The sequence below is a fragment of the Diadema setosum genome, chromosome 20 (assembly GCF_964275005.1).
Source record: "Diadema setosum chromosome 20, eeDiaSeto1, whole genome shotgun sequence".
NCBI lineage: Eukaryota > Metazoa > Echinodermata > Echinoidea > Diadematoida > Diadematidae > Diadema > Diadema setosum.
Genome location: NC_092704.1, coordinates 9,543,100 through 9,565,221, shown reverse-complemented (window position 1 = coordinate 9,565,221; position 22,122 = coordinate 9,543,100). Strand labels below are relative to the sequence as shown.

At 37.9% G+C, this 22,122-nt stretch overlaps 1 protein-coding gene across 1 annotated transcript; it reads left to right on the top strand.

Moving 5' to 3' along the window:
* Positions 1-6,270: 6,270 nt before the first annotated feature.
* LOC140244076 (ultra-long-chain fatty acid omega-hydroxylase-like) lies at positions 6,271-16,502 on the top strand. The gene is made up of 7 exons (XM_072323725.1): positions 6,271-6,588; positions 7,607-7,747; positions 9,511-9,704; positions 12,110-12,254; positions 13,222-13,314; positions 15,302-15,453; positions 16,061-16,502. Exons 1-7 carry the CDS (start codon positions 6,271-6,273, stop codon positions 16,500-16,502), a joined length of 1,485 nt encoding a protein of 494 aa, XP_072179826.1.
* The last annotated feature ends 5,620 nt before the right edge of the window (positions 16,503-22,122 follow it).

Sequence of the window (22,122 nt, the reverse complement as noted above, 5' to 3'; positions counted from 1 at the left end):
TAAAGGGAGCCCGCCCAGTCTTCCAAATTGTAACCAAGCCAGACAACGAAATCCTTCTCAAGTTTAGTCACCGCTAGACCGTGCTCGTATCAATTTCCGTCAGAGCCTGCAGTATACAGTTCAACAGAATCAAAGTTCAGTGACAGAATAAAAGAAAAACTCAACGTCAAAATGACTTTGGTGAAAATTAGACAGTCAAAGAAACAAGGCAGAGTTCGGTGTTGCGACTTAACGACCTTTAGAACATGTCGTTAACAGTGGTTAACGTGTTAACTAGTCACCCCTTTCTCCCGTTTAATTCACTCCTTTCATTCAAGAGAGGGCCCCGATCTGAATGTACGCCACAAATGTGAACATAGATTACAGGTTACACATTCATCATAGTTATCGTATGCACACAAGTGATCTCCACACAAACTTTTTTGCACGATGCACCTCTTTTTCCCCCATTTTTTCCTAAACTAAGTGAGTAGTGGTGACTTGAGTATCTTTTGCTGATTTTGAAACAACCATTCTGATTGGCTCAGGGTCTGCCCTATTAAGAAGACATGCATGCAACAATGATTTTGATTGGCCAGTGACAATCAGTTGCAAGTTGCGTTTAAACGCAAAGTTTCTAGCAACGGGGCCCTGGTTGAACTGTACAGACAATCATTAATGAGGACATTATTCTCGTGAAGTCTTTGCTTATGATGATTGTCGCCTGTATTTCTGTTATATTTGGAGTTGCTTATGGTTTTTCATTTGAACGGCGGGTAAGTGTAATTCTTCAGTTTTCATATAACACCTGCTGGTCTTTGTTTTGTATTATCATGAAATAATGTCGTACATTTTAGTTAATCAGTTGCCTTTTTCAACTGTTAGATTTAAGCGATCCTACACTCAATAACTTTGTTCAAATGATATGGTGTTACGTAATGTATGAAAGAGAAATGCAGAAAGGAAATCAAACAGTCAAAAAGTGTATCGATCAAATCAACAACGCGTTTTACATAAGGTGATTGTGTTGGGAGTCTCAAAACTTTCCTCGTGAGATTTGTGCGTATAAAGAATATCAAATTTGTTGTCCATAACAACCGTAATTGCATCACGCAGGAAAAAATATACCACACTTTTTAATCTTATGATGCTAGAATAATTTACTTTGACTGAGCCAACCCTTCCCTCTGAAGAAATTTCATTCAAGTAGAGAAACCTATTGTAGAATTTAATTCCAAGCATATTGGAAAGGTTGTAATCAGAGCAAGCATGATGCATATTGCTGAACGGTAAAATTGAAAATAATGATTCTGTAGAGAGTCATCACTGATGTTGTTTTGTTCGATCTTTTTGTATTTCTTACTAAGATAAAGAACCATTGTCGATATTACTATTAATTTTTAAGAGTTCATCTTTGACCTATAGTTTAACAAACTAGCTTTTATGTAGACCCCATCATTATTATTATTTCTGCTACTTCGTTGAGACATCTTTACACCAAAATATGACTATTAATATCTGTGTTCAGTATGTTCTTTATTTGATGCACTCAAAAGACGTGGTTGTATATGTTTTGTATTTTATATATGTTGTGTTAATGTCAATGGATTTGTTGTTGTTTTTTCAACTCGATTCAATTGAAATCTTACTTCCAATATCACAAATTCTTAAAAAATGCGATTGCAAAATAAAAAAAAGTCAGTGTAATACATAGTTTATGAACATAATATAAACGGTGAAATAACCAAGTGCATAACCAATAGCAAACTATTTGAGCAAAGTGGTTGTGCTATTGGAAATTAGATTAAATTGAATTGAATCATGCATCATGAAAGATTAAAAAACCAACAAACATTACAATAAGCTAAGTCATGCCCCCTCTACCTTCACGGTGGTCGCCCTGGCGGTAACTTCCTCAGTTTTTGTCTCTATCTCCCAGAATCTGATAGGCAGTTTACATTGCTAAAGCCCGCCAAGTTGCTATGATTTTTGAGAGTGATGAGATACTCGCAGATTGGCCCCAGTGCATGACTCTCCGGTTGACCCAGGTACCCAGTAACGTTTGGTCTGGAAGGTGGGGAACCCTCAACTATACACTCCGCATTCAAGTGCGTCAGTCCCCTTTTGATGCTTTTTACAATCATCATGCTGTCCGTATCACCATATCACCATAATCAGAGATGCAACAGGGAACATGCTGCGTGTCTCTACAGCACATGCGGTTACAGTTCGTTGTTATTCCAAAGGTTCTTTAGTCCGAAGGTTTGCTATTCTGAAGGTTCGTTAATCCGAAAATGTGATAAGGTTTGTTATTCCGAATGTTCATTAATCCGAAAATGAAATAAGGTTCGTTATTCCGAAGGTTCGTTCATCCGAAAATGAAACAAAGCTCGTTATTCCGAAGGTTCGTTACGGACCCTATTTCATTTTCGGATCAACGTGCTCCGTACTCCTTCGAAAACCACAATTTTCTAGCTCTTACAGCTTGCCTTGCTTTCCCAGATTGAGGATGATTAGATCCTTGCCATCTATATAGTCTCGTACGCACTTTAATTCCCTCCCATCTCCCATATGAAAGAATTGACCCCGGGCGTATCAGGACAACTCCCCCGGAGGACTCCTCCCCCGGGGACTACTCCCACCTGACAACTCCCCCGGAGGACCACTCCCCCGGAGGACGTCTCCCCCGGAGGACTACTCCCCCGGAGGATGTCTCCGCCCCCCGGAGGACGTCTCCCCCGGGGGACAACTCCTCCGGGGAACTACTCCCCCGGGGAACTACTCCCCCGGGGAACTACTCCCCCGGGAGACTACTCCCCTGGAGGACTACTCCCCCGGGGGACTACTCCCCCGAGGACTACTCCCCCGGACGACCACTCCCCCGGAGGACCACAATCCCGGAGGACCACTCCCCCGGAGGACCACTCCCCCGGAGGACCACTCCCCCGGACGACAACTCCCGGTTGACTAATCCCCTGGGTGACCACCTTCACCACTTTTTTTTTTTCTTTTTTAATGAAAGAATTCGATTTAAATTCCTGTGGACGCTAATCTTTCAAGAGTGACAGAGTTAACTTTACGTTTGTGTAAACGTAACCTAGTTCCTCTATTCTTTGTTCATTCCTTCATTTTTATAATGATAATGGAGCTTCGGCTAAGTACACGGAATTTTATTTCAGAAATAACGCAAAAATAGATGTTCTACATCATTCTTCTGTAAAACTAAGGGGTCACCTCGTCCCTTAATTCCCAAATTCCCATCTGCTGTCTCTCTAATTAATGCGCTTTTGGCAATCATATCTTATTTCTTATTATTCACAGTCTGGAAAAAATTCATATAAATCCCATTAACAAAAACTGTCAACGTGAAAAAATATACCACACAATCTAGGAACGTCACTGTAATGTTATATTTTTGAAATAAGTTTCTTCCTTCCTTTTACATCTAGAGGAAGGTTCCACAAACCATGCGTTCTTTTGAAGACTTTTACAATGTAGGTTTGAATGTGATCGCATATGTTTTTTTTTTCTGTGTTTTTGAGACACCTTAGTAATGGGAAAACTTTCGTGTTTGAAAATTTTTGCATTTTTGCAGTCCAAACTTGCTCGTTGTCGCTTTATTATATCCGAATTATATCCGAGTTTATCTGTTTATTGCTCGCTTACAAATTGGTGTAGAAAGAAAACAAGAGCTCGGGGGAAAGGGGGGGGGGGTTGTGCTAGACGCCCATCCGAGTATCACAGTCACCACATCTGACGCAATTTCCCTGTAAATTAAAGCTACTTCTCCATTTTTCTAGGAGCCCCCCCCCCCCCGGGCCACATACCCAATAAAACTGTATTATAGCGATCTCAGGGACGTAACAGGTGTGTGTGTGTGTGTGTGGGGGGGGGGGGGCAAGATCAACATTTTCCCGGTCAGTGGCATGTACAGATTTTTTTCTTGTTTTAGGGGGGGGGGGTGGAAGAAGTAATTTTCCATGACTCTTAAGCATAGGTTGCTTTACAAAACACATTCCTTCAGCGTAAAACTTGAATGTAGGTCGGGTGCAGAGTCTACCTGCTGGGGGTCCGGGAGACGGAGCCTCTGGAAGCTCTCGAGATTTAGCCACTTTAAATTGAACATGTCAACTGTGGTTTTTTCTTTTTTAAATGTGACGCGCGGTAGTTTTTATTTACACAATACAATAAAGATGCATGTGCTAGAGTTTCCCTATAGGAGACGCACGCACGCTATGGAGAAGGCAAGGCGGTTTGATGTGAGGGCCGATTAATTTCACATTTTTTCCGGATCCTACTATTTTGATATTGCTCCATTACCAGTATTATTATGAGCAAAGTGAGTAAATCTACAGGAACTGAAAGCAGTTGATTATATCATGAGATACATGTATATCAAATTATCTACTCACGCATAGGATCAATTGAATCTTGTAACCGATAAACAACAAACACACAGACGAAAAGAATTTGAACTTCATTTTTTTTAACACGCTTCAAACAATACTGGTAAATGATGAATGATTGTAAAATGTATGCTTTTTATAACATCATTTTATGTACCCATGTATGTGATTAAGACGGATATCAAAGGTTGTTCGTGAAATAAAACAAGTTCAAGATTTGATTATTCCTCTTGTCATACGGGTATCTTTTGACGGTGTACTGCCACTCGTTTGTCTGCAACTTGGAGGGCATAAGGTTAACTCACACGAATAGGACTTCTAGATTAGTTCACACTTTTTCAAACGTGAGAGTAAAATCAAGTCAACTTTGACCAATATACTCACAACACTATACACGTCCTCCAAGCGGAAAATGTTGTGCTCTCTATTGCCTGATGATCGCATCCCCAGCTAGCGATGCGTGAAACTCGGAGTAGCACTAATAAAGCACTGATGAACCTTTAGTCATCTTTTTGTGTAAGCGTTATTATATATATATATATATATATATATATATATATATATATATATATATATATATATATGTATACACATATATATATATATATATATATATATATATATACATATATATATATATATATATATATATATATATATATATACATATATATATATAGAGAGAGAGAGAGAGAGAGAGAAAGAAAGAAAGAGAGAGAGAGAGAGAGATTTATGAAACACTGGCAGTGTCAAGTAAGCAAGACTAGCAAGTCATTTTGTCGTCACTTTTTATGTTGTTGTTGTCAGTCCAGAACCTATACGGTATACTGTTTAAGCATATCTATTCGTTTTGCACGATAGCATTTCTAAATAACTTCTCTTTGTATGTTTGTTTGAGACACAAAGACACTGACACACATACGCAAAAAAGAAAAAAAAATGTTCCGAGTCGTGTTGAACCCTCAACCTGAACTTTGACCGTGCAAATTCCCATCATCTCATGAAGGATAAATCATCTCTCCAGCTGGCAGGGCACTTTGGACTGTAACCTTTATCATGAAAAAGACTGGAGTTAAAAGTCTACCAGACACCCCCACCCCCCCCCCCCTTCTCTTCAATCTCAGTGCCTCCAGAGATCCACTGGCTGCAAATTGAAAGAAATTCCTGTAGGGGACATCCGATGTCATCTCTTTGGTGTAACACATTGTAAGGACATACTCTGGGTACAAGGTATAGAGACACTTTTGTGTGTCTTCTTTTCAAATCCTCAAAATACAGACGTCTTGAGAATGTAGAACAGCATTGGACACAGACATTTCAAACCTTTTCTTGCAGAACTATCAATTGGGATGTTATTTTATTCATTAGCTTTAACAGTGCGCACACACACATACACACACACAAACACACATACAAATCAGTTCTTACTTGATACAAATACTTATTTCCCACAAGGCCGAGTATGTTTGCTATGTGGTCATGTTAAACAGAATTTTAACATTTAAATGACCCCAATCTTGTTAGAAGAATGCACAAAGAGCACAATCATGTAGATCTATTATGTGTATGGTTGATGTGTGAGTTTTTATTTTTTTCGAAATAGCATTACATATTGCACAGGCCAGCATGGATAGTTTTGCTATCTCTATACTTGCTCCTGTTTGCACAGCCAAGAAAAGGCACTTTGAACTTGAACAAGGTCTTGTCATACAGACTAACTTTATCAGAGGGTGCACACACAAACACGCACACACAAAGTAGTGTACTGAGTATATGAGTTAGAATTACACATACCGGTGTACACACGCATTGAACGCAAAGCGAAACAAGCGCTCGTGTATTCTGTTGTTCCAGGTGCATTTTTGTAAAGGCCGTGGACGCCAAAATGTCGCTCATTACGACCATTTTGGGGACTGTTGCTTTATCCTTCTTTGGTTTGAAGATTGTCCAGTTTCTCTTGTCACTGGTCGCTACTCTTCGACGTCTAGTGTATATCCAACGACATCTTCCCGGGCCAAAGCCACACTGGCTCTATGGCAACCTCCGCGACCCGGGGTTCAACGAGCCGGGATTTGAGTGGGAGCAAGAAGCAGTGACCAAGTATCGGAGACTTCTGGTGTTCTGGATGGGATGGAAACCGGTGGTGATGCTCAACCATCCCGACAGCATTAAACCTCTACTGGCTACAAACATCGGAATAAAGGTATGTCCCAACGATACGCGGAAATAGATCTAACATTTTACAAAATAACCACAAGAACAAGATTTTGATAGCATTCGAATGAATCTCGCAGATAATACGATTTATTAGCGGCTACCTGCAAAAAAAAAAAAAAAAAAAGGAAAAAAAAGAAGGGATGAGCTGGGCCCTAAAACGTGTTTTGGAATCTTTATATAAGGTTTGGGTTTTGAAAAAATACTGTAAGTATAATAATCACACACACACACACACACAACTTAAATGTATCTAAATGTGTGTTTATATATATGCATATATATATATATATATATATGCATATATATATATATATATATATATGTATATATATATATATATATATATATGCATATATATATAAGTTAAGTTCACTAAATATTGACTAAAAACATGTCTTTAAACTTACTTTAAAGAAGTCAGATCTTTTATTTATCTGTGTGAGGGAATTAGTCATGGATTACACATAATGAAGTATGTGTTGTCATAAAAATCCAGTTAAGGAAAATACAGCAAAGCATGAAAAATGATAAGGTACATGATGTCTACGGTTTTATGCACTAATTATTTTGTTTACTCATTATTATCATAAGCGTTATTTTAATCAATTTCGTTGTCATTTTTATTATGTAGATGTCATTGTACTGTTAATAATAGTCTATTCACTTTTTCTCTGCATCGGGCTAACAAATGCAATATCTGGTGAAAGATTGCCCTGACGGGCCGGCTTAATTTTGAATTATATCAAAGGGTTCTAATCATGCAAATGATTGGTCTGTCTAAGCAATAGTCTACAGTCTTTCTTCATTATTTTTCGTCATTTTCTTAAAATCAATATTTCATTGTTTAATTTCATCATTCTAGAGTTTAATCACTTATATGCATTGGACCTTTCTGATGATTATTAGTAATATCAATATTGTCTCTATGATTATCATCGTTTTTATTGTTATCAATATAATAACATTACTGTCATTAATACTACTTTTTCTTTCTCTGAAAAAAGTCTGACGAATATCGGGTTTTCAAGGACTGGTCCGAGGGATTAGGTCTTTTAGAGGGCGCTATTTGGAAGCGTCATCGCACTCTCATCACGCCATCATTTCACTTTCAGGTCTTGAAACAATACCTGGTGGTTATGAACGAGGTGGGTGGTCTCCATCAAGCTGTTCAGCTATTTCTTTTTCATTGCCATTATTATTGTTGTTATCAGAAATATTGTTATCTATCATTATTGAAAATATTTCCGATGCAGATCACATTCAGTTCGATCCACCTGCAATGACCTGTGCATCATGGGAATTAAACCACAAGAGTGTGAAACAATGTCCCTAAGCTTGACTACGTCCTTTAATCTTACACTACTTGTAATAATATCATGCAATAAGAACATCGTTCCAAAATTACTTTTTGCTTTCATGTTAAAATTAAATGTCTGGAAAAGACGTTCCATTTGTTTATGTTTTTTGTTTTTGCTTGTTTGTTTGTTTGTTGTAGTTGTTTTTGGGTGGGGTATATCTAAGAACACCTTTCACTTTGCTGTAAATCCATTAATTGTTTAGATACCTCTCCACTCAAGATATCATCAGTACTGATGCAGCCTTTCAAGATCACCTTCATCATAATCACTATAAAGCTTAGGCCTTTTAGCCTGTCAAAAGAACTCGAAAATAATTTTTGGACCTCCATAAAAACTACAAAAACATTTTAAAGGAGGTTTTAATTGGTCTCATACTCACAGGTCAAATCAACTTTCACTGACTTTGTTATCATCGGGAGTTATAATAATATTTGCAAAAATCATCTAAAGCTCTTAAAATTCATGCATTTATGGATGTTCTTATAATTCTACATATTTGGGATTAGTTACGTTGAGACGGTGATCCTAACCTCGAGGACAAGTTTTATGGAGCACCATGTGTCGCACGGCCAATTTCGTTACGAAATCAGTCATTTGATTTTCGTCGACGAAATAACTGATTTCGTGACAAAATCGATCATGCGACACTTGGCGCCCCATAAAACTTATCCTCGAGGTTAGCTATCCTCGAGGTTAAAGGTCACCGTCTGAACGTAACTACTGTGATTTAGGTCAATAAATATTCTTACATTCAAAAAGGAAAACTTTATGCCTAAATACATTCACAAAGAAAAAAAAAATCGACGGCCATGAAAAGAAATGTACCGGCGACGAAATAAAATGTACCGTCTCAGTATTTCTGAAAATTTTCATTTTTTACGGCATGATTATTTTTTCCCTATGGTTGCGATTGAATTCTGTAAATCAGTGAAAAATTTTCGTATATGTTAAGGCCATGAATGTTGCCGAGTGATAACATAATTTCACTTTAAAATTCAAGAGTTAACTGTTTTCATGAGAAATTTACGAATATAGCACACTAGGTAACAACATTCCACTTTATGAATGCAGAAAATCTAATGTTCAAACATCGAAATGTTTGGTGATTGAGTCGAATTTCGTAATACCGAGTGTTTACTCATAACTACTCGGAATAACGAGCCTGATTTTATTTTCGGAATAACAAAACCTTTGTCATAATGAACGGTAACTGAATATCATGGGTGCCATACACAAGCCGGACAAATTTGCTTGCATCTGGTTTCTCATGGAACTCATTTACAAGTATTTCACTCAATCAAACACTTACTTCTTGAATCAATTTACTAATACCACTCGTATTACTGAAACACCCACACCAAAAAAAAAAAAAAAAAAAAGAATAAATATCTTAACAATTCCGATAACGTGACCACTTGACTTATTTTCTTTTTGAATTCTTTGTTGATTCGCTTGTTTATTTTGAGATTGTTTGGTAATGAGGTGTATTTGTCCAAAATTTTACTTCTGGTTCACTACACTCTCTGCCTGAATTGTTTATTAATCCATAGGCATTGGATGTCCTGATTAACAAACTTCACGCCGCTGCGGACGAAGGAGAACCGGTCAAAACACATGAAACCATGTCACTTCTTTCCCTTGACGTCATACTCCGCTGCGCATTCTCCCACCAATCAAATTGCCAGGAAACGGAGTCACGTGAAGTGGAGGTCTTGGAGAAACTGACCACCATCTGCGCATACAGGTGATTCGACAATAATATCGTCGTCAGCACGTTGACGTTTATTATATTGTGCTATGATGCTGACATGTATTGAGAAAAAGAATAAAGAAAAAAAAGGAGTGTGCTTGAACACATCTTTGATTGAAATGTATAACAGTACAAAAAGCAAAAAGAGTGAAACTTTGAATAAATTCCATAGATCATAATAATTTCCTTATTAAAGAATCAATATTAAAGAAAAATATCTCCTTGTCTTAAGCTATGGTCACAACCCCCAAAATCAGCCTGCTCGGCGACCGGTCGGCGAGTTTTTAGCTAAAACCGGTCTGAGAACGACCGGTAACCGACCAGTGACCGACCAGGCGAAGCTGATTTTTAGGGCATCGGTCGGTCGCCGCTGAAGTTTTAACGCGGAGTTAAAATTTCAGCGGCGACCGACCAGTTTTCACTCGCTGCCCAAAATACGCTCGGTGTCCGAGCAGGAACCGCCCAGGTACTGACCTAGGCGGTCGCTGCCGAGCGATTTAGGGAACAAAAATAATAGAGACAAAAATGACAACAGCACAGAAGAAAACCAAAAGAATAGATCGAGCGGTCGCCGTCGAGCGAATTGGGGACTAAAAATGTTAAGATAAAAATGACACAGGCACTGAAGGAAATCAGGGCCTAGATGGAGAAGATAATCTAGCGCAATGTGAAAGAAGCAGGGGGAGGGATAAGAGGCAAGGAATCCCCACCAACATATCAGCATCTCAACATCTCGGCAACCAACATGAGGGACATTGAAGTCAGAGGCAACCACTTCGAGGCAAAAGAGATGAAAGCTTAAAGTTAGTGTCGATATGTTGACGTAGTAAAATATGGTTTGGTTACCTTATCATTCATTAAATGCCTATCGATCGAAGAAGAAATGAATAACAAGAGATGGGGAAAATTAAAATATGAAATCAAATAGGAATAGAAAATACCGTAAAATATAGAAGCAAAAAAGATATTTTGGAAAATTCTAATCTATTCTAATCTTTGTTCCATCTTGGGTGTTCCTCCCTTTTGTTTTATTTCCTAATTTTTAGTTATCTGTGGTATCACATGGCGGAGTTTTGTTAGTTGATAATTTAACTATTAGATGTTTTGCCTCAAGTTTTCTCTTGATTAAACAATTTATTAATTAACACATCACAAATCACATAGGAACATTAATAAACACAGGTAGCTCGTGAGAAATTTCCGGCAGAGACCGGCGGGTGGCCGCCGGTACGCCTACGGGTCACCGGTAGATGACCTATCGATCACCCGTCGGTCGCTGAGCAATTTTGTAAAAATCGGCCGGTGGCCGGTGGGAGATCGTCCAGTTGCCGATGGGGCATCGCTCGGTGACTGCTCGGACTCTGCTCGTGGCAGATCCCCACATTTCGCCAAAATTTTACTGAAATCGATCGGTGACCGACGGGAAATCGACAGGGCGCTGCTCGGTCATCGCTAGGATTTTACAGCCTGCTCAGCATCTCCAAAAACTGCTGAGCGGTGCCAAAATTTCAGCAGCGACCGAGCAGGCTACAAATCGGTCGGTCGCCGCTCTGAGTTGTGACCGTAGCCTATCAACGTTTCCTTCATCTTCTGCATAAACTCCCTTTCATTTTCATCTATCTTTTCTATACATCTAGTTTAACACATTATAACATTTTAAACTGTACATAGTAAGAACAGCATCACAACACGTCATAATATGTATAATATGTGTCACATATATTCATGATGTTAAAGCCTAGTGCTAACATGTACAGATGAAAAAATAAAACAGCTTTAGTGCTTTAAAGTAGTTCTAAACTGTGAATTAGGGACAAATCAACCAACATGAAAATGTTAATCAGTATAATCAGTGTTAACTGGATGTTTGTACATAATGTGCACAATAGCTTTTCCAAAACCAATTTCAGAATAAACCGTCTACATTTACGGTTCATTGAGAAAATTTGTGATATCTGATTATTTTTTGTAGGGTGTTTTGTTATACAACTAGACTATTTATATGCATCAAATTTGATAATTCAAACATTGATTCATTCACTGGCTCCCTCTGTTAAATACTGACCTTAATTGGATTTAATAATCATAATGATATCATCATATAAAATTCAACGTTTAAAAATATCATCTTATCAACATCTTCATCTGCATAAACTCCTCCTTCATTTTCTTATACAACTACATTAAGATATTATAATCTTTTAAGTTACATGATGTTAACAACGTCGCGACACAATACAACAAACGAATAAACGAACCTCTATCATTCATTTATGAACAAGGAATTCCCTGATGGCGTGGCGATTGAACATGTGAGTTGCAGTTTACACTCATCATCCTACATGGTTAGAATGCATTGGTTGACCCCATTTTTAATCACTGCGAATTTTCTTCTACAGAGTGTTCCACCCGTTGATGTTCAACGACTTTATCTTTCGGCTGTCCTCAAAGTACAGAGAGTGGAAAGAGGGTTGTTCTTACATGCATGGCATACACGATAAGATTGTCGCTGACCGGCGACGTAGATATGCCACGGAAAACGAGGTAACCCTATAAATCATGAATGAATCGATCGCTACTGTTCATCACTTATGTGTTAAAGGGATCGTATAGTTTTGGTTGAGACCTAATTTCAGGTGTCTAACATTTTTGGAGAAATAATGAGAAACCTCTTATGAAATATGAAAAAAGTATGTGATTCCATGAGGAATTCAATGTTTATTTGATAAAAATTTGTTTTGAAATGGCTGAGATATCCAGAACAGAGCAATTCTAATAAGTGTGAGACCCACACTTTATTACGATCGCTTTGTTTTACTTAGCTTTTGGATGTTTCAGTCATTCCAAAACCGATTTTCATCAAATAAACTTTTGAATTCCTCTTAAAATGGTATGCTCTGTATTATTTCCTAAGCGTTTTCTTGGTATCTCGCAAAAAGTTAAAAGCCCAATTATCATCTCCACCAATAATGTACCATCCCTTTAACGTTTCCACAACCAACACAAGTGCCACGGGGAGGGGGGGGGGGGGGGGAAGGGGTGACAGCAAGGGATGAAGTCAAGGGTCAATGGTACACTCCCCTTTGGAGACAACAATATAACATGAAATAGAAGGAATTATTTTGACAGAATCCTCAAAGGCGTTATGAACTAAATGTTGTTGATCGAGCGAACCGACACAGAAGTATGGATATATAACCACTCTGCGAAAATGTGTAAGATGTATCATACAGTTTGCCGTTTCCATTGTAAGTGTGAGCTGATAATGATAACAATAATGATAACAATGATGATGATTACAATAATAACAATAATAACGATAATGATTATAGTGATAATGATAATAATAACGACAATGATAACAGTAATAAAAGCTGGTTTTTTACACAAGGCATTTCAATCTTGATGAGAATTTCATTGCACTTTATAAATTATTATGATGATAATAGTATAATTATTGTAGCCACAATACTATCCACCGTATGATGTTTATAATTCTCTGTTTCTGAAGGCTGAGAAGAGAACAATGGATTTTCTGGACACATTGCTGCTAGCAAAAGATTCGGATGGCAACGGACTGAGTGAGAAGGAAATACGTGATGAGGTACATTTTTAGCTCTTTTTTGCGTGGTTTGTTTCTTTAACGGCTTTTAAATCATCCGATATTCAGATTTAATCTTTACTCAAAATGAAAGTACAAGCTTGAAAACACCAAGCCTAAAGAGGCTCTGATATTAGATTTGTAATTTTAGGAATGAAACATATGCCATTCACTGAGATTTATTGTCCATAAAAAGGAAGCTCTTTATAAATCATGCACGATATATTATATATATATATATATATATATATATATATATATATATATATATTTTTTTTTTTTTTTTTTTTTGTGAAAGAAGTCACCACTACAACAGCTTTTTGGCTTCTCCTGGATAATTTTGCATATGTGAGATATGAGAAAGGAAGGAGAAAATCGGTGCGTAGCTTTGACATTATTATTCCTCTTACTGTTCCTCCTTTTCGGAAAAGCGCAAGAGTTGAAAAATTGGTCTCCGCCGGGACCCGGCCGGGACCCGGCGGAGACCAATTTTTCAACTCTTGCGCTTTTCCGAAAAGGAGGAACAGTAAGAGGAATAATAATGTCAAAGCTACGCACCGATTTTCTCCTTCCTTTCTCATATCTCACATATGCAAAATTATCCAGGAGAAGCCAAAAAGCTGTTGTAGTGGTGACTTCTTTCACAAAAAAACATTATCCCAATTCACCGCTACGTGAATCTCATTAGAAGATGCAGCTGAGGCACGCGGCTGGTTATTATTCATAACTCTCTGCCCCAAAAAGGAACGTGTGCATAAAGTCAAAGAGTTGAAAGGTTGGTCCGTTGGGTATTCGAGCTTGGGTCTGCCTGAACCGCTATGACGTCTCCGTGGCCGAGCGGTTAAGGCGTTGGCGTTCCATGCCAAAGACCCGGGTTCGAGTCCCGGCGGAGACCAATTTTTCAACTCTTGCGCTTTTCCGAAAAGGAGGAACAGTAAGAGGAATAATAATGTCAAAGCTACGCACCGATTTTCTCCTTCCTTTCTCATATCTCACATATATATATATATATATATATATATATATATATATATATGTGTGTGTGTGACCCGCTACAACAAAAGGCTCCGAAAGTCGGGGGAGGACGAGTTTCTGAAAATGACATGATATACTGTAATTCCCTTGCTCTTCCACTTTAAGTTCATATATAACACGACTCATGAAAGTACTCTGTTGCAGAGATACGTATCGATGATTTTATTAGCGCATATCGAGTGGTTTAGGAAATCAGCGTTTCGAGAAAACCGCCTTCAAAGTTTTCCTTCCGACGCTATCATGATCAAGGGGAGGCAAGACAGTTTTCACCGCTTGACAATAGTAGGTATGCTCTTAGCAACCTGTACGATGTTCATTCAAGCTTAGCGCCAGCGGTCTACTCACGACCAATCAGAAACCAGGATGCCACGCACTGTCCAATAAGATCAGTCCCTCGTTGCTAGGGCGGAGTCTAGCTGCGGCGCTAAATCCAAATCTTCGGACCCGTTTCTGTTCCGTCGAAAGTCGGAAAATCATGGCCCAGAAAAACATTATTTTCTTGCCTTTCCTTTTATCATTTAGTTTCAAAATTTCGGCAGATGATAGACGATATATTAGACTACAAAATTAAGCAAAAAACAGAAAACCAATAGTTTTGACCGATTTTGACGATCTGACTTCAAACTCGATTTTCTCGGCTCAGCCATCAGCGACTTTAAGATCCTTTTATTGTGGCGGGTCACATATATGCGTAGTAGAGCATTTTGTTATAGTAGCTGCGCAATATAAATGTCCTTTATTATTATTGTTATTATTATTATTATTACTATTGTTATTATTATTATTATTACTAGTGACGTTATGAATCACAGGTGATGATTTAATTCTGCGTTAGTTTCCGATTTTACAGTGAAGACATAACTATGAAGTGCTTTCACGTCGATTCATCATCAATTAGCTTTCATGGTCTGCTTTCATGGTCTGCTTTCATGGTCTGTTCTTGATGGCACAACAGGTAAACCAGTTTGTTTTCGCCGGCACGGACACCACCGGAAGTGCCCTCACGTGGTTTCTGTACATCATGGCCCAGCATCCCGAGGAACAGGCCCGAGTTCAAGAGGAGGTGGACACACTGTTCGCAGGACGAGATGACGACAGCGTTCAATAGTAAATATGTTCGACGGGTTTCTGATAAGCACACAAACACACACACACACACACACACATATGTATGTATGTATATATATGTAAATAAATGATTAAGTAAATAAATATGTATATATATATATATATATATATACATATATATATGTGTGTGTGCGTGTGTGTGTTTGTATATACATAACTGTATTCGTAATAATTAGTGAGTGAATGAATTGAAGCGAAGTGTACATTGTTATGTTGTGTGCGTTATTCAGTAAACAAATAGGATAGGCCTATACTTGAGGACCTACACTGGAATTATTTCAGAGATTTTATCAACCCTGGGGTTTAGTCTTTATCAAAAACTCAAATGATGACGGTCATCATCACAATGTCAGTACGTATACACTTAATAAACCGTACTAGTATATTATACGTGAAACGGCCTGGGTTCATCCCAATAGCAGACCTACTATATCCTAAAATATAATGATGACAGTTAGAATCCAAGTAATGATTTTTTTTTCTTTTTTTTCAGATTGGCACGACGTATTATGACTGTGAATTAAAGAGTTGTTTATATGCAGTCATTGATAGGAATAATGCTCTCCTTTTTTTTCTTCGTTTCTAGCGAAGATCTAAAAAAACTAACTTACACAACGCAGTGTCTCAGGGAATCGATGCGCCTGTACGTAAATGTCCCACCATTTCGTGTGCTGAGGGAACCGCTAAAAGTGAACGATTTCACCATTCCCGCGGGAACCGTCGTGACAGCTAACACTTACCAGCTCCACCACAACCCGGATGTTTGGGGAGACGACCACATGGACTTCAGACCTGATCGCTTCGAGAGGGCCAACGTCGAGAAGCGAGACCCCTTCGCTTTCGTCCCCTTCTCGGCCGGAGCTCGCAACTGCCTCGGGCAGCAATTCGCCATGGACGAAATGCGGAGCACAGCGGCTCGGATCTTTCGCAGGTTCAGTGTCAGCCTAGTGAAGGGAGCCCGCCCCGTCTTCCAGATTGTCACCAAGCCAGACAACGAAATTCTTATCAAGTTCGTTCATCGCGGCTAGACCGTGCTCGTACCACATTACGTCAGAGCCTGCAATCAACAGACCGACAGTGTTTGGTTTGGTTTGGTTAATCTCTGCAATAAACAAATACTAATTCCAATTGATATTCCAAAAATACAAAAAGAAAGAAAAATAAATGCAATGATTAAAGGGAACCTCCGGATGATTTTCAAACTTTTACATTTGAACAACTATAAATTAGTTAAACTGAGTACAGAGTTTCAGAATTTACAGTGATTGGTATGAGGAATGAGAGTGTTTTCAAAATTCATAACAAATTGCAATGAACAAGGATGCTGACATGCCAGCCTCACCATAAGAATGTACAAGTTGAAGCTCAAGGAAGCAGAACAAAAGAAGAAAGCATGCATAGAGTCTTCACAGGTGAACTTGTCGAGCAAGCAGCATTGTAATGGAATTATACTGCTACATTTCTGAAGTATGTGAGGCTCTGATGTCATCAACACTGTTCAGTGTAATTTGTTTAAGATTTTCAGTTTATTGGTTTCTCTGCTCAAGGACCACAATAAATTCCACGAATCTATACATGTAGCTGTCCATTTATGTACTACATGATGTGAAATTATGAAAATCGTCTGAAATGCCCCTTTAAGATTTTAACAAACTATCACACACGCAGAAAAATAGGCAAAAGAATTACGCATGTAATAACACAAGAGGTATAAAGTACTTAGATATTTTCAAGTAAATGAGAAAGATAATTGAACGCAGGAGACTCATCATGGGTGATTATCGAGGGAGTAGATCGGGTCTCATAAAAAAATAAGAATATTTGGCAACTTGTAACCCTCTATCGAAAGAGTGATCAAGTGGGCGCAATGCAATGGAGGATGTTGATGCAAAAGAGCCTTTGAATATAACATACAAACACACACATACAAATCAATATGGGAAATTACGGTTGCATACATTATTATGCGTTGTTTTGATTTAAAAAGTGGGACATCAGTATTGATTAATTGATTAACTTGGCATGCTCCGGCCCAGGTATCAAAAATATAAAACAAAGCACAACAAGAAGGAAAACCACTCATGATGCTGGAAGGATTTAGTTTGACTAAGCCAATCCCTACCTTCGAAATATATATATATATATATATATATATATATATATATATATATATATATATTCTTCTTCTTTTTTTGTCGAGAAAAGAAATCTAATGTAGATTCGTTTACAAACAAAATGAAAAGTTTTGTACACTGTTCAAACAGCAAGGGGTTAAAATGCTTAAAATGTATCAAAATTTTATAAAGAAAATGACATGTCACCACTGGTGCTGTTTAAGGCTCAGTGGTGACATGAATATTTTAATGTTGCAAGCGTTATGCATAATTCGGTATTATAATCATAATATTCGCATATCTTTTGTTGAAAATTCCATACTATATAGGATAAAGAATCATCTTCTTGTACATAGGTGCATGGTAGCAACGCGTGATTTGTTTAGAATTTTTACCTCAATTTCCACTTCTGCCGTGTCTGCATAGTGTAAACAGAATATCTATTACATTTACCTTGCTTCACTCTTTATAGTCTTCATTATCGATATTGCGTATATGCATTCATATTCTTTTTTTTTTTCTAATATAAAGTTATGTATGTATTCTACTTTGACACAGAGTCTTGGTGTTGGGAAATGCTTCAGTTTTATCTTTTTTTTTTTGTTCTGTTACTATGGCATATGTCAAAGTTTAGATAGTCAGGAAAATTGTTCGTGTGTTGTAAAGTTTGATAGCGACCATTGACGACGAATTTAACTCTCAATATGAAAACTAATAATCAAACAAACTCACAATTATGGTGATAATAAACAATAACAATAGTTATTATATTGCAAAAGTAAAGTTAACACATTCAACTCGGCTTCGCCTCGTTGAATAGAGCGCCTCTGTTCACTCTGTTCGAAATATTTTATTATAATAACGCCTAAATAGATCCTTGCCATTTGATTGGTCGTTTGACATCGATGGGTCGTCCAATTTCACTATGACGTCATCATCCGTGCAATTGTGGCTCCATTTCCGGCGCAATTTTGGATCCATACGATTTGCTCCATTGCACGCACGCCGAGAGCCCGGTGGCGATTTTTTTTCCGTAACCCTAACGCGTCGAAATTGCCAATTGTGGCACTTGAGCAAAGACTATCAGAGTACTAGTTGGTTGCGATACTTGTGTTGCTTTCTTGTATACAGTACCATGGTCCTCTGCCAACCACAGAATCAGATTAGAATGTGAGAATGGCACGCCGCCTTGTGAACTGTCACAACAACGGCTTTGTGTGTGTGTGTGTGTGTGTGTGTGTGTGTGAGTGTGTGTGTGTGTGTGTGTTCTGTATATGTGCGTGTTTCCATTTCGCCATCGGCATCGCGTTCTGCTTTGCCGTCTGCTGGTATTCCTGTGGTTTTGTTCGCCGTCTGCTGACACTTTCCCTTTTGTCTCGCAAGACTTGCGTTGTTAATGATAATAATAAATATCATTTATAAAGCGCTTATTACAATGTTTCTAAGCGCTGAGCGTCTCGATGAAACATTAGAAAAGAGAAATTTAGTCATGGAGTACAAGATGCAAACTCGAAGTTTTCATCAATATCTTGCAAAAGTAAATTGGAAATCTAAGCTTGGAATGAATTATGATATAAGTATTATATAGGCCTATGTAGGCGTACAACTGCAGCAATTGCTATTGTTAACTTTGATCATGTTTATTAAGCCACGCAGAATCAGATTCGAAGTGGGCATTATGTCTAATTGGGTAACATGAATACACTACTTGGTTAATTTGGGTTTATACTTCTCCAACCTCACGATGATTGTGCTTTAAAAAGAAATGATTCAGAAAGGCGTAGTATAGGCTCCTTTTTAGTTCAGGTTCATGTAGATCAAGATATGATTAAATTCTCATGCACTAACATCCAAGATGAAGATGGGGGGGGGGGGGGAAGAGAAGCTGGGGGAGAGTAATCATTGATTTCGATCGATAAAATCTCTATATTGATATATTAATTAAATCAGCTTTATAAAGGCATTTTGAAACAGCATTTATAAAGCAAACAGCAACTCATTTTCGTTTAAAATTCTAGTATCACGTACGGTTTGAATTGATCTATCAATATAAATATATAGGTCTATATTTTTGGATGTTCACTTTATCATTGCCAACCCTATAGTTCTCCTCATCAAGTGCCTCGTTACCTCTACCAAAACGACCATCAGTGAAGGAAACCCAAACCCAAAGAGAAATGTGGATTGAGTGAAAGCACATCAGTGACAGTTAAAGGAAAATCGCACAATATTGTAAAAGATGCAAAAGTTATGCATTTTTAACGTTTTGATGTTGGTACAACTGGATAAGGGGATACTTGAGTTCATGATATTATGTGTGGACAACAACATAAAGAAAATATAAAGAAAATCATAAAACATGTTTTCACTTTTCTTGCGTAATGAAAGAACATTTGACTATAAAAACCGCTTTCAGAAAGTAGGGGAAATGATTACTGCCTTTAACATAACTTATGTCAGTATCAGTTAAGTTGCTGGAATGTGTAATTTTCATGAAAAATGATTTCTTTGTAGAATTCTCTTCATGTTTTCTTTACATTGCTGTCCACACATGACGTCATGGACTCTAGTAGTCTCCTTATCCAGTGATTACAACACCAAAACTAGAAAAATGAATAATTTTTGCATCGCTTGTCGGATTTTCCTCAAACTTTTACTAATGTTGCTGCGTTCACTCAATCCATATTTCTCTTTTGGGTTTTGGTTTCCTTTAATATCAAGCAATCATCACGACCATCATTGCTTCAATTAGATTATAAAACTGAGGGATCGATCACAGAAAAGAGTTCTGTGGGATCGACCATAAACATCATTACTATCATTTCACAACTGGATATCATCTTATCATCATCATCATCACCATGATTGCTACTCGTATTACCATCGCATACATATTTCCACAAGCAATTATATCCTCCACCATATTGCACTATCAATATTTTTTTTCATGTCACCAATCCATCAACAACTTCACGAAATCTCTTGCATATTTTCAGCTTCATCATTATCATCAGTCTAAAAAGCATTGCGACTATCAATATATCCTACTCGATCCCTCCCTTTAGTGCCCACATGGCCTACCACCCTTATTGTAAGTCGATTCAATGAAATGATGAAGATAATTCATGATTGAATATTAAAACACTGATTTGTTTGTTTGTTTGTTTGTAAGAACACTAACCGCATTCACACGTGTTAGCTGGTTACCGAGCGCGCTCCAAAACTCGAGTTCTTGTTATACTCGTAACTTTTTATGAAACTTCATGATCGATAATATTATAGAAACAATCAACTGGCATTAACTGGTATCAGATTCCCATGTGCAGGTGGGTTCATGAGTTTATGAGTAATAATACACATTTGTGGAAGCGACTTGAAATGATCGCTTTATAATGTGTTGTTATTTGGCACAAAATTAATTAATTTCATTTATTCTAATGGTGAAGGATAACCAAAAGAAAATTAATCTACACGATATTAGCCAAATTTAAGGTCTTTTCATTAAGCTGGAACATCAAGCATCTGTTCATAGAGTCACAGACGCTACTTACGCGTTTTTATGATATGCATTTATAGGAAACTGATATACGTTAAACGATGATAGCCATCATATTATGGTCACCTATATAGCTCCATACCAAGCCTGGACAAAAGTACGGAATCTATCAGCAATGTTGCAATGTGTGTGTGTGTGTGTGTGTGTGTGTGTGTGTGTTTTCTTTGAACCGAACACTCGAGGGCGGGCGCCTGAAAGTGCAATGATTGCACCTTCCATGCACTTTGTGTGTGTGAGTCTTTGTGTGTATGTGCGAGTGCGTGCAATGTGTGTTTGTGTGTTTATGTGTCAGAGCTACCAAGTCTCACGCATTCTGCGTGAGACTCAAGCATTTAGGGCCTGTCTCACGATCTCACGCAGGGCACCCATTTTTCTCACGCATCGGGTGAAGTCTGCAATTTGTGCCAAAAATAAGGAGTATAGCTCAAAGGATTCAAGTGATAGTTGCAATTGAAGGTATATTTCCCTTTTGTCTTTCAAAATTAGTAAAAAATAGTCACTTAAGTATGCACCAGATCGCATCATTAAGAGCTAAAAATTCAAAAAAGCTCCCTACCATGGGAGGGGTGACACCCTCCTCGTTTGCGCGCGCATGCGCGCGAGCGCCAAAACGCCGAGTCATGAAAATCTCACTCATAAAAGTTTTTTGAACTTGGCATCTCTGATGTGTTTGTGTGGGTGTGGTGTGCAGTATATCGTTTATCGTTACTGACTTGCAAAGTTTTGTGTATGCTAACGTAAAAAACGTATGATAATCAAGAGTTATTCTGAAAGAAATTGAAATCGAGGTCACAGTTGGTCGTTGTTCACGTCTGAAAAAGTAAACATTCTGGTCATAATCATTAAAGTGTCAGAAATTGTGCACTCTATTGTTAAAAAATGTTTGTTATTCAAACTTCAGCGTGTTTTATGAACACATATTTATATATTTCAAGATTGAGCCTGCTGTGACCTAGTTTAGTAACCATGTCATAAAGC

What these genes read in the sequence shown, in the direction of transcription:
- LOC140244076 (XM_072323725.1), top strand. Translation starts at nt 6,271, where the DNA reads ATGTCGCTCATTACGACCATTTTGGGGACTGTTGCTTTATCCTTCTTT. An exon ending in AGAAGGAAATACGTGATGAG is followed by an intron (nt 13,315 to 15,301) that starts GTACATTTTTAG and finishes ATGGCACAACAG; the next exon opens with GTAAACCAGTTTGTTTTCGC. An exon ending in GATGACGACAGCGTTCAATA is followed by an intron (nt 15,454 to 16,060) that starts GTAAATATGTTC and finishes CTTCGTTTCTAG; the next exon opens with CGAAGATCTAAAAAAACTAA.